The 12,785-nt window shown below is 41.2% G+C and overlaps 1 protein-coding gene across 1 annotated transcript; it reads left to right on the plus strand.

Annotated features, from left to right (window-relative positions):
* The first annotated feature begins 8,277 nt into the window (after window positions 1-8,277).
* Window positions 8,278-10,596, plus strand: LOC110798129 (uncharacterized). The gene is made up of 4 exons (XM_056836266.1): window positions 8,278-8,890; window positions 8,962-9,240; window positions 9,331-9,788; window positions 9,874-10,596. The coding sequence occupies exons 1-4, from the start codon at window positions 8,329-8,331 to the stop codon at window positions 10,594-10,596; spliced, it is 2,022 nt and encodes a 673-aa protein (XP_056692244.1). The 5' UTR covers window positions 8,278-8,328.
* Window positions 10,597-12,785: the final 2,189 nt, after the last annotated feature.

A 12,785-nucleotide genomic window follows, 5' to 3' on the forward strand; every position in this document is an offset into this window, starting at 1 on the left:
GAAAGATATATTCAATGCGACAGATAACAAAAACTGAAATTGAACTTTAATCGCAGTGTAGTGAAAAATGTAATAAATTAATTAACGCACGAAGTAAGTGTTAGATATTACTTAATGTGGGCTCGTGTAACGAAATTGCGTCGTGTCGCTGACTGTCCCTTGATGACGATTCTACAATTGACAGCATTGTCCTGATGTCGTGACATCTCTGGTCGCCGATCTTGTTTTCGTTTCTGAGATCACTGTCATCGCTTGTACCACCGTCATCCCATCTGGCGTCGTCCCGTTATGTTGAACGATGACGCATCGCTGGTCTTGACACTGTCCATTCCAACGTTGGTCGACTTATTGGTTGATCCTCGCAATGTGGCACAAGAAAGAACATATGGTTAATGTGAATTCCTTATACTGTCTTAAGAAGTGGACTTTTTCTTAACGTCTTTGGTAAAATCATTTGAAAAACTTACATTACAATATGTCGTAAATTCAAATACATGTGAACTCTTTATAAATTACCTTTCTTGTTAATCGGTTGACGTCTTATCACTTGTCGTCTTTGGGAAACCCCATGAGTTTTCTTTATCCGCCTATTTCAACATGTGATAGTGGTTGAGCCCCCAGTGTTCGTACATTTGTCTTAGCATCGTACCTGTTACCAAAATCTTACGACAAGATCATCATTAAAATAGATTGTATCACATCGTTAGTTAAATCTCAAAGTTGTAACAAGTATATTAAACTGAACGGGAGTATGTACTATCTTGCCCCCCTGTGGCGGCTTTAGGAAGATATCATGACTGAAGTCGGCCACAGATATGATGACGTTCGTTTATATCTGACGCCGCACATGCGTGCCAGCATGATGCAACCTCTAAACGTCCTGTCGAGTCAAATTACCTCAAAACGATTTGATAAAATGGTTTAGTCATTAGAGAAATTGAGACATTCATGGTGCGATGCAAAAATTTATTAGTTAACTTGATGAACGTGGAATACGAGACATATTAATACAAGAGAACAACAATGAATGAATTGAAATGAGAAAGTGTGTGAAAAATAGTTTAGAAGTTACTCATGTGTCATCATGGTCATTGATGATGATTATTCGACATTCCGATTTCCTTAGCTTTCTCGGTAGTCTGGTGGCGTCGTGTCATCGGTCATTGCCATCTCGTGGCGTCGGGGCATACCATCATGATCAAGGTAATCTGTTGTCATTAATATACATACTAACGCGTATAGTCGCGGCATGTCGTTAGTAAATGAAAAATAGTTATCACGGATGATATATGAGAAAATTTCAATAGGGTATGAGATGTTAGTTTATAAAATTTTGACGTCACTAATAAATGAATTGGGTTACTCATACCATTCGATTGTGTTGATGACCCTCACGATCTGCGATGTACGTGGCAGCGACAATACGTGTATGTTATAAATAAAAGATAACTTACTTTGAAAGTATGTTCGTACCTTTAGCCCCCATTGATATTCATGTATCAATCAACGATCTGTTGGCGAACTTACGAAGAAATATATTGTTAAAATAAAGATGTTCGATAATTACTTCTATGTACCATGTTTAACGCCGAGAAATTTCTTGTCGTCATAGGGGTAACCAGAATGGTCGCGTCCTGCTGTTGTGACTTGCTGTCGTGGCGTCGTGTTGTGTCGTCGTGACCTCATGTCGTGTCGTGACCTCGTGTAACACTTCTAACGTTGGTCGCCTTCTTTACTCACGACCTTGCCAAGCGACACGTCAGTACCTGTAGACAGGACAGTACCTTGTCACCTGCATTCAAACGTCGGTCGCCTGATGTACTCATGACCTAGCCAAGCGACACGTCAATACCTGTAGACAAGATAATACTTGGCGACACGACATGATCAAACGACAAGTGGTGACGATGTTAGTACAAAAAGTAGGATAACAACGTATAGCATATATTTCAAAGTGCTTTTGGAAATTAAAACAAGCAAAGTATACTATATAAAAAGCAAATCAAGTATACTATATGAAAATTAAATGAGATAGAGTATACTATATGCTCCCCTGTGGCGACTTCAGGACAACTACAAATTCTCCTATTTGATACTTGGACTGAAGTTAGCCACAAAATCTAGTATTGCCGACAATTTGTTGTTGAATCTCCATTTGTCGCCTTCGTTTTTGGAGACGTCGTCGACTGATGTGGATGTGACGTCGGACGAAACTATGTTGACGTCATGTCATTGGTGGATGACGTCACGTGTTCGCATCTGTTTTAGTGACAACAAGGACTAGAAACAATATTAGTTTAAATTAGAATCACTGGGGTTGAGTTTTATACCATACTTCTCGCGACGTCAAGTGTCAAATCGTCTCGAGATCTTATCAAGGTACGAGACAACTCATATTGTATCTTGTTTGTGGTGACATCTGCATGATGGTCCGTGACGTCTATTTTCGATGTCATCAAGCGTTGGTGTCATTGTTGTCACGATATGCATCATCTAGGTTGAATTCGACCACTCAAACGCGTCACTTCTAGTTATGACACCTGCTGATGTCAACACCTTATCTGGCGATGGCATGTACCCTGACGTCATTCCATATTCCATCGACCAACGAGCCTGGCGACGACACCTGATCCGTCGACGACACCTGACCCGTCGACGACACCTGACCCGTCGACGACACCTGACCCGTCGACGACACCTGACCCGTCGACGACACCTGACCGTCGACGACACCTGACCGTCGACGACGCCTGACCCGTCGACGACACCTGACCCGTCGACGACACCTGTCATGTTGGCGACATGTGCCCTGACGTAGCTCCATCTCATGGTGGCGACAAAGTATGACAACAATCCATAGCCTGGCGACAACTTTATTGGTGAACCCAAGTGGGTCGGATATTGTGTTTGAGAGGACATTTGTGGATATGTGTTTGAAGATAAATCTAGCCATCTCCCCACAGACGGCGCCAAACTGTTTATGCCAAATTTCGTATGGACGACCTTTGGTTGGGACATAGACGACTAGATAGAATAATTATGCAAATGACAGGAAATAAATGACAGAAAATAAAGAGAGACGAGACAAGAGATGGTGACGCGGAAAACCCGAAAGGGATAAAAACCGCGGGTGGCAATGAGTCCACCAATCCACTATGTTGCCGGCATAACAAGCCCAGTTAAACACGAGTACATCGTTTATTTGCGTGTATGTAAATATACTAGTAACTCATAATAAAGCATGAGCACGAAAAGGTATTTGGGAGTAGTGATAAATGGATCGGGGACGATTATATAAAGTATTCTGATTAGCACGGTGTTAGCTTTTTGGTGAAGTATAATGGATCTTAGGGAAAGGCTTTTAGCTTTGGATGATATTAAATAATAACGTCTAGGGATTAGTGATGATGGCATTAGGTAGTTTTGCCTTGGGGATAAGTTACGGAGAAGAGGTAGATAAAAAGTAGTAGTGGACTTAGTGGAATGTCTCGGTGGAGTTAAGGAAGAAGTAAAACATCTTGTAATTCTTTAGGTGCCATGGTTACGAGGAGAGTATGTAATAAGAAGTATAGGTTTCACTGTGGGTCTTGGCCATAGGTTTTTTCTGCCCCCCTGAAGTCTTCTTGGTGAGGCTATTTATACAGAAGTGTAGGTCAGATAAATGTGTTGGCAACTGCCTCCATGATCTTTTCAACTGCCTCCATGATCTCCTCAAATAATTCCTTGATATTCTCTAACTGCTTTGACCTTGACTCAGCCACAACGACTCCCTAAAAGTAGGAGTTAACTGGTACGATCTGATTCACGTTGACCCGTTCATGCCGTCGACCTCACGTCATACAAAACGACCCATAACAATCTACTTTGACTATTCATGGTGTTTTTTATATAAGATAAAACATAGTCATGTGGGATCTTGTTAGATTCGTCTCAATGTGTATTTTCAAAATATCAACTTTTTATCATTTTTTCATAAAGAGAATTTAAGATACAAATGAACAAAGTTGTGCATTGGCATGCGTGAAAGTAACAAACGTTGCGAGTATTAAAGACGGAGGAAGTATGTAAAATGACCATTAAGGACATTGACATAATTTGTTTCTTATTAATATTAGACAAATAGTTTATTGTGTTAATTTTTTCTCATTATATTTTTCTAATAAACATTGACTAAATAAAATAAATTTATTACTTTTAAAAAATTATTCTCAATTTAATTTTTTAATAATATATATTTTTCAAATAGAGAAATATTACTAATGATATTTCAAGCATGATTGCAATATACTTCAATTGCTTCAAAATACTAATATAAAATTTATTACAACAAAAAACGAATCTAGTAAATAAGGTGAAATGAAAAAGAAAGTGTGAGTAATGTTTTTAGGAGAAAAATATGTAGGGTACTAAGGTTGATAGTGGTTGTAATTATAGGCATTAGTAGGACAAAATAGTAATTTTCATCTACCTTCTCAAACCTCTAATTGCAAAAAGCTCCTATATTGAGCTTTTTCAAAATTAGCTTTTTCACCCTAAAACTCTACCTCTCCTAACCAAACACTCCCAATTAGCTTTTTCTAAAGACCAAACCTCTAATTCACCCCCAAAAAGCTCTTTTTCCCTCAAACCTCTCCTAACCAAACAGGCAAACACCCCCTATATATATGTCGATGTGTGTCATTTCTCAAGGTATGTTTATTTTATTACCTTCACACACTAAACCCAATGAGACCTCTCGATCTTACTCTTGAGCAGCTACTGACTTAGGGCCTTAAGCATCCAAGTGACTTCTCCCGGATCCACCCCCGATGCCAATTTGACGTGTCTTGCGTGTAGCTACATTTGAGCCGAACAACAATACAAGCAAAGGTCTTCCTCATCCAACGAACAAGCCTCATTCAAGACTACTTGTTTCATATCGGAACAACTTGTAATCACTTACTTATGCATCGTGGAGAGTTTCTCGGAATCACCCTCAGATAGCTAGGATCACATGCTCTTTTTGTACAAGTTAGCCGCACTTAGTGACAATTGCAAGCGATACCTTGTGCGTCAATGCATGTAGAAATCAAATAATTATTATACATATACACGTACCAATCCTCTAAAATTAATCAAAACCTTAAATAGTATTATGACATTATGACATTTTTTTAATGACAATAATACCTTGTATACTAACACATAAATAGATAAATAAAACAATAATAATAATAATAATAATAATAATAATAATAATAATAATAATAATAATAATAATAATAATAATAATAATAATAATAATAATAATAATAATAATAATAATAATAATAATAATAATAATAATAATAATAATAATAATAATAATAATAATAATAATAATAATAATAATAATAATAATAATAATAATAATAATAATAATAATAATAATAATAAAAATCCCTTTAAGAAACACAATTATTCAATCTTTCGATCAAGTGCATATAACTCTATTACTCCACTTGACGACTTTGAAACAATAAACTTCAAAGACACATCAAAACAAGAAAAAATAAATTAAAAAAAATACTTGTCGAAATGGAAAAACAAATGTATGATTGAAACCACAACCTTATTACTCTAAATACACTCTATAAAACGATGCTAATTTTATATAACCAAAACATTGACGATGCAATTATACTTTAATTTTATTCGATTAATATCGCGTACTTTAATTTTATTCGATTAATATCGCGTATAATTGAATCTTAATCCAGCTATTTCCGTGAGATTCATATTGGGTTGTTGTTGTTGTTGTTGTTGTTGTTGTTGTTGTTGTTGTAACGACGACTTGCATAGTTGAGCTAGGAGAACCTTGTTCTCTTCACTAAGATAAGTTGCTTTCTTCCTTAACTTTGCATTTTCCTTGATAATATCTTGGTTTTTCAAATATAACTCCAAGTTCTTCTTCAATAATATCTTATTTGCTTTGAGTTTTGCCTTGTAATTTTTCAACGACGATTTTCTCATCTTCCTGCATTAAATTTATCCAAGATAAAATTAACCCACAATAATAATGAAATTATATAAAATTAAATAAAAATAATGAATTAATTTACCTCCTTGTAATTAACCAATGAATATTGCACATCATCGTCCGACGACGATAATAACATAAGAAATTAAATGGGATTATATATGTGAAGTTCATAACATTTTTTGTTAGCATGCAAAATTAGGGTAAGGAAAATGAAAAAGTTCTTTTTGGTCTATATATATTGTGTGAATATACGTAGGAGTTTTGGTTTTAATTATTATCATTATTTTTATTTTGTATTTTTTTTGTTATAATAGTAATTGATAACAATGATGGCAATAAAAGTAATGATGATAAACAGCCAGAAAGAAAGAAGAAGACGACGACGATTGATGAAGGAGATAAAAAAGAACAGTCGTTGTGGTACCATTTTGGCTTGTTTTAGGGCTTTTCATTTATGATTTATGTCTCCGTAAGGGGCTTATCTTATGAGCGACTATCCATCTAATCGTATATTATGTATGCTTTAAATTTCAAAAAACATGTACGACAATCGTTCTAAATGGATACATAAAAAATAAAGACATTTCAGTTATTTTAGATCGACATCAAACTTCTCATAAGCGAACTTAATTATTCCCTACTTCTATGAGTAACCACATGTCAACAACCACGTCACAACCATCTAATATATCGCCACAATATGTGAGGTAATGTACTATAAATGCCAACTAGCTTAGTTGGCACTCCATAAAAGTTTTGGGGTGGTATCCAAGATCTGAGATCAAATCTCATCTACATCATTTGTCGGCGTGTTTTTTGTAACTCTCTCTACACCCAAAAAAAATATAAAAAACAACTCCAAAGTTGGCGCATGAAGATCCTACTACAAGTGTGGCAATTCAAGCGGCAACGAGTGAAGCTACGTCGTCGTCTTTGATCCTTCCAAATGCAAAATTTCTGTCCCCGTTGAAGTGTTTTGTTCGTCCAACCTGTTCTTCCTCTCAAGACACCCCGATGACTGTCACTTCTTACTCTCGCCCAAGATTAAGAAGAGGTAGAAGGCCCGTATTTTGTACTAACTCTTGGTTTTGCAGGATAAGTATTGGTTCCAAAAGAAGTTCGTCTTGCCTCGTTGAAGACTCTTGGTATTCTGTTAAAAAGAAATTCTATGACTCCACCCCTCGTGTTTTAATTTGTAGTGTAATTCCCGATTAGTGTTGTAATGATTTAGCTTTTGTCAAAAAAAAAAAAGAAAAAAAAAGAAAAAACAACACCATAGTACTAATTAACATTAGTTATACAAATACTATCGTTCTCATTAAAAATAACGTTACATACAGAGTACTCCATGTTTATGCCAAAATTCGTATGGGGGCGACTTTCGGCTAGGGTCGACACTAACTAAGCAAAGAATCAACGACACAAATAAAGAGGCACGACACAGAGGAGTGTTGACGCGGAAAACCCAGGAACAAGGTAAAAAACCGCGGATAGCTATGAGGCTATCAATCCACTAAGTATTCTATATGATTGTTTATGCTTTTTCTTCTGAGAATCGATAATTAAGATCTCAAGTACAATAATGAATGATGAAACAGTTTATAACTTAAGAGTTTCGATGCTTGAGTGAACGTGGCTTGCTTATCATTATCTTCGTCTTTTTATAGGGTATTCTCAACGGTCTAATCGGTTGAGAAAATCCCACAAAGATAGGAGAATCTTCATCACACGTCTCTTCAGCCTTCAACTGCTTCCGCGCTTCTCGCGTGAGTCTTGGACTCGTTCTTGCTAGCTTGACGGCGCTGCCTATCATGGGCTTTAGGTCAACTTATCAGCCCGTTTCTCGAGGACGCGTCTTAGTTGCTTGTACTTTGTCGCCTGTCCTTCGTCGGCTGTACCTCGTTGTATGATGCTACGTCGGACGTATCTCCCTGGAGCTGTGTTTACCTGCGACACGATATGACCTGGCTGACACGACATGACCAAACGTTAGAACGGTTATGTCGTTAGTCCAAAAAGTGGGATAACAGTTTGCCCCCAATTGTGAATTTGCGTAGTCACACAAAGCAAAAGAAACAATTCAAATTAAAAAACCGTCTTCAACTGCCTAGTTCGTGGGATAAAACCGTTCAAAATTCTAGAGTAATAAATACCAATTCACGACATGCAATAAAGTTCTTCACACCAAGTTTTTCGAAAAATTTCTAGATCCGAAAGCAGGAGAGAGAAGAGGGAGAAAGCGAAGTCGATTTTCGCACTGAGTTTGTTCGATTTTCAGGTAAAATTTGCTTTCTTTTTCGATTTCCTTGTAGATTTCTGTAAGTGAGATGGGTAGATCTAAGTCGGTTGTAGCGAGAGGAAAGGGGGAGTCGGGTTCCACTCGGGTTAAGTCCCTTAACCCGATATATTCTACTGTGGTGGATCCGGCGGCTTTTGTTGAACTTGCTGGTTTGCCGCCGTCGGCGGAAGTGAAGATTCCCGGCTCGGATGAGGAAGCCTTTGACTGTCCAGAGGGGTATGTGGTTATGTATGAGTATCCGTTCACAATTGGCTTCAAATTTCCTTTCACTCCTCTAGTTAGGTCCTTTATCGAGGTTTTCCATTTGAGTCCGGGTCAGTTGATGCCCCAGATATGGCGGGTTTTCACGGTGGTGCATGGAGTTACTGCGAACTGGCGTACGCCGTTTGACCTGTCTGATTTGATGTACTCTTACGACCTAGCACTGCAGAAGTGTTGTAGGTATACCTTGGTTACGAAGAAGGGGAAGACGAACTTAGGTGTTGGTTTAGGTGTGAACGACAGGGGTTGGCAGAGTCGTTTTGTCTTTGTAGGCAAAGATTCTCTGGGAGATAAAGGGCGGTTTCTGGTCGAGGGATGGACGATGGAAGGTAAATGTGTCGTTTTATCTTTGTTTCTCGTCGTTTTACTGAACGTCGCCTTACTTGGTTTTGTTTTGCAGTTGTCAAGGGGTCGTCGTTGACTGAGTTGAACGCTGATTCTGAGGATAAGTATCGGAAGTTCTTGGGTTATTCTGTCGAGGATAGGTCTTTCAGTCGCGACGGAGAGTTTTTAGACGAGCAGGAGGTGGACCGGTCAGGCGACGTCGCCGAGGAGGAGGAGATAGACGAGGGATCAGGTCAACTGACTCGTCGTCGGAAAAGGTTGGATTTGCTTGAGGAGGTAGTGGCAAACTCGTCGTCCGCCGAAGGTGAAGTAGGTGATATGGCTGACAACTCAGGTATTTGTCGTTTGTTTATTTCGGGGTTTGTATATATTTTTGTTTTTGTTTTGGATAATGTTTGACCTTTATTTTTTGTATTGGGTGTAGAGCATACTCTTTCGTCTCGGCCTGTGTCGAGGATGTCTCAGAGCGAGATTCAGGAGCGTGCAAGGAAGCGACTTAGGTCGTCCTCGACTTCTGGTGGACGGGGTATGACGGTTGTACCTCGGTTTTCTGCGATAGGTTCATCGGCCGAGACGCCTGTCGTCATAGGAGCCGAAGGCTTTCATCCGATTGCTTCGTCGTCGCCTCCACAGCCGTTCAAGGCGTCGTCTGCTGCTGTCGACGTTAGTAAAGTGTCTACTTCGTCGGCCAAGAAGCGACCTGTCGAGACGGATCCTGTCGAGGATACGGTTATCACTTTGCCCCCAGGCTTCTTGGGTGATGAAGAGGCGTCGGTTATATGGCCTTTCGCTGATCGCTTGATCTTGCCTACGACGTATCGACGATACCACGAGGTGGATCCTCTTCCTGTCGCGTCGGACGCCGCTGAGCTTAGTCTGCGGGTGAGTTTTATTTAGTTTTTTTCTTCTTTTTTGTTTGTGAAAGATGTATGTTGTGTAAATCTGTTTTGGCATTGGTTTTGCGCAGGCGTCGCAGGCTGCCTTAGCCGTGCGTAGGCAGTGTTCGTTGCTGTGCGACGAGGTGACGAATGCAAGGCAGCTGACGGCGACGGCGAAGAAGGCGGCCGCATCGTGGGAAGCGAAGTGGAAAGCTGCTGAGAAGGAGGTTGTGGATCTTGCTGCGGTGATTAAGGCCAAGGGTGATCAATTGAAAGGTAAGGATAAGCAGTTAGCCGACGTGGCTAAAGATCTGGAGAAAGTGAAGGAGGAGTTGACCTCGACGACAGAGGAATTGGATGGATTGAGGAGCTTGTACGACGCCCTGCAGGAGGAGGCGAAGGACGTCGAGGCTCTTGCTATATGGAGGACGCGGGCGCAGATGATGTATTCCTGCCTGATTGGGGAGACTAGCCTTTGGCCGTGTCAAAAGGAGGTGGATGACTATCTGGCTAATGGCGGTACCATGGCTGACCTGTCGATGCCCGTGGTGGATTCGGAGGAGTTGGCGAAGACGGCTGACACTGCTAGTACTGAGGCGACGGAGGTGGATGCTGCTTTGTTGGTGGTGAGTGCGCCTGTTCCGGACCAAGAGGGGGAGGTTTTAGCTGTTGGGTGCGAAGAGGAGGCCCTTGCCGTCGTTTCTCAAGACGAGACGGTGGACGTGGCGTCGGTGGAGGTGCCAGTCGTGCCCCCAGAGCAAGAGCCGGAGCAGGAAGTCGTGGTTTCTACTCAGGAAGAAGGGATGTATTAGTTTGTAGTTTTTGAATTTTCTGTTGGTTTTTGTGTTTTGTTGGTGAACTTCTTTACTCGTCGTCGATGGCGGCGACGAGGTGGTTTGGATGACTTGTGTTTTTATTTGTCGTCGGTAGTGGCGACGCTGTGTGTGGATAATGTTTAGTTTTTGAAATTTCGGAAGTCGTGGCCTTAGGGGTCGCGCGTCGTGTGTGTTAAGTTTGTGTTTCTTTATGGTTATCCCGTTGCGTTTTGATGTCTTAGTTTCGTGTAGCAGATGCTTTGCGAGTAATAAGTATTGAACCGACTGATGTGTAAAATCATACCTGCGTTGTTACTTCGTTGTCTCTTGCGGTCTCGCTCTGAGTTGTACGTTGTTGCTTGTGGATGTCATTCGTCGTGCGTCTTGCATTCTGCAAAAGAAAACAGGGGTCGCTAGGAGGATTGGCCGTTGGGGATGCCAACGGCCCTCCGATGCCTAAGTCAGTAATGGTTTTTAAAATAAAACGATAAAGAAAAGTAAAGACGACGATGCGGCGACTGATAAAATTGGTTACGACGAGGTTTCAAAAATGGTAGAGTTTAAGATGTGTGGCGTTCCAGCTTCGGGGGACCGACTTGCCGTCTTTGGTAATGAGTCTGTATGCCCCCTTTCCGACGATTTTGTCGATCAAGTACGGTCCTTCCCAAGCTGGTGCTAACTTACCCGCGTTCAATTCTTTCGTGTTTTGAAATACTCTGCGCAGTACCCAATCTCCTTCTTTGAACATTTTCACTTTGACATTTTTGTTGAAGCACTTTGCCACGATTTGTTGCTGTGACGCCATCCTTATCAATGCTGCTTCCCTGAGATCTTCTGTGTTGTCGAGGTTTTCGCTGAGTTCTACGTCGTTTTGCTCTGGCGTCATGAGTCCATATCGTGCACTGGGCAGCGTCACTTCAGGGGGAAGTACCGCTTCGCACCCGTAAACGAGTGAGAAGGGAGTCTGTGCCGTCGCCGTCCTAGGCGTCGTCCTGTTGGCCCATAGGATGGATGGCAATTCTTCTGCCCATCGCCCCTTCTTGTCGTCCAACCGCTTTTTCAGCGACGCGATGATCGTTTTGTTGCTGGACTCCGCCTGTCCGTTTGCTTGGGGGTATCTGGGCGTCGACGTCTTTAGCTCGATGTTCCATGTTTTGCAGAAAGCTCTTGTCTTGTCGCTGATGAATTGTGATCCGTTGTCGCAGATGATTTCTGACGGTATTCCGAACCTGCATATTATGTTAGTCCATATGAACGAGCATACCTCTTTGTCCCTTACTTGTTGGAACGCACCTGCTTCTATCCACTTGGAAAAATAATCTGTTAGGGCTAACATGAAGACCTTTTGTCCTGGGGCGACGGGCAATTTGCCAACGATGTCCATCCCCCATTTCATGAAAGGCCACGGAGTTAGGGTTGGATGCAAGAATTCGGATGGTTTATGTGTCATACCTGCGTGTCGTTGGCACTTGTCGCATTTGGATACGTACCTCATGGCGTCCTTAAGCATTGTTGGCCAATAGTATCCGTTTCTTTTGATTCTGGTTGATAAGCTTCGTCCTCCTTCGTGTCCTCCGCATTCTCCTTCGTGGTATTGTTTCAATAGCGTTTCCCACTCGATCTCTTCGGCACATCGCATCAACATTCCATTTGCTGATCGCTTAAATAGTACGTCCTGCAAAATAACATATCGTGAAGCTTTGAAAAGTATCTTTCTGGCGTCTAGCTTGTCGTCGGGTAGAGTTTCGTGCTTTAGGTAATCGAAGATGGGTTTGGTCCAACTGTCTGTGTTTAAGGTTGATAGGACGAGGCTGGCGTCTTGTGGTATGTCTTTTTCGACGGCGGGCGATAGTAGGTGCACTAGAGGTATGGTCGAGAATGGTGATTTTCTGAGTGCGGATCCTAGATTGGCAAGGGCGTCGGCTTGCGTGTTTAGGTCTCTTGGGATTTGTTTGATGGAGAAGGGTTTGAATTTGGAGGTTAACTCTTTTGCTTTCTCGAGATACAAGGTCATTTTTAGGTCTTTAGCTTCGTAGTCGCCGTTAATCTGGTTGACGATTAGTTGTGAGTCACTGAAGATGTTGAGTCCGCTTGCCCCTAATTCCATAGCTAATGTCATTCCGGCGATTAGCGCCTCGTATTCTGCTTCGTTGTTAGTTGCCTTGAAGTCGCAGCAGATTGCCTGT

Source organism: Spinacia oleracea, chromosome 2 (assembly GCF_020520425.1).
Source record: "Spinacia oleracea cultivar Varoflay chromosome 2, BTI_SOV_V1, whole genome shotgun sequence".
Classification (NCBI taxonomy): domain Eukaryota; kingdom Viridiplantae; phylum Streptophyta; class Magnoliopsida; order Caryophyllales; family Amaranthaceae; genus Spinacia; species Spinacia oleracea.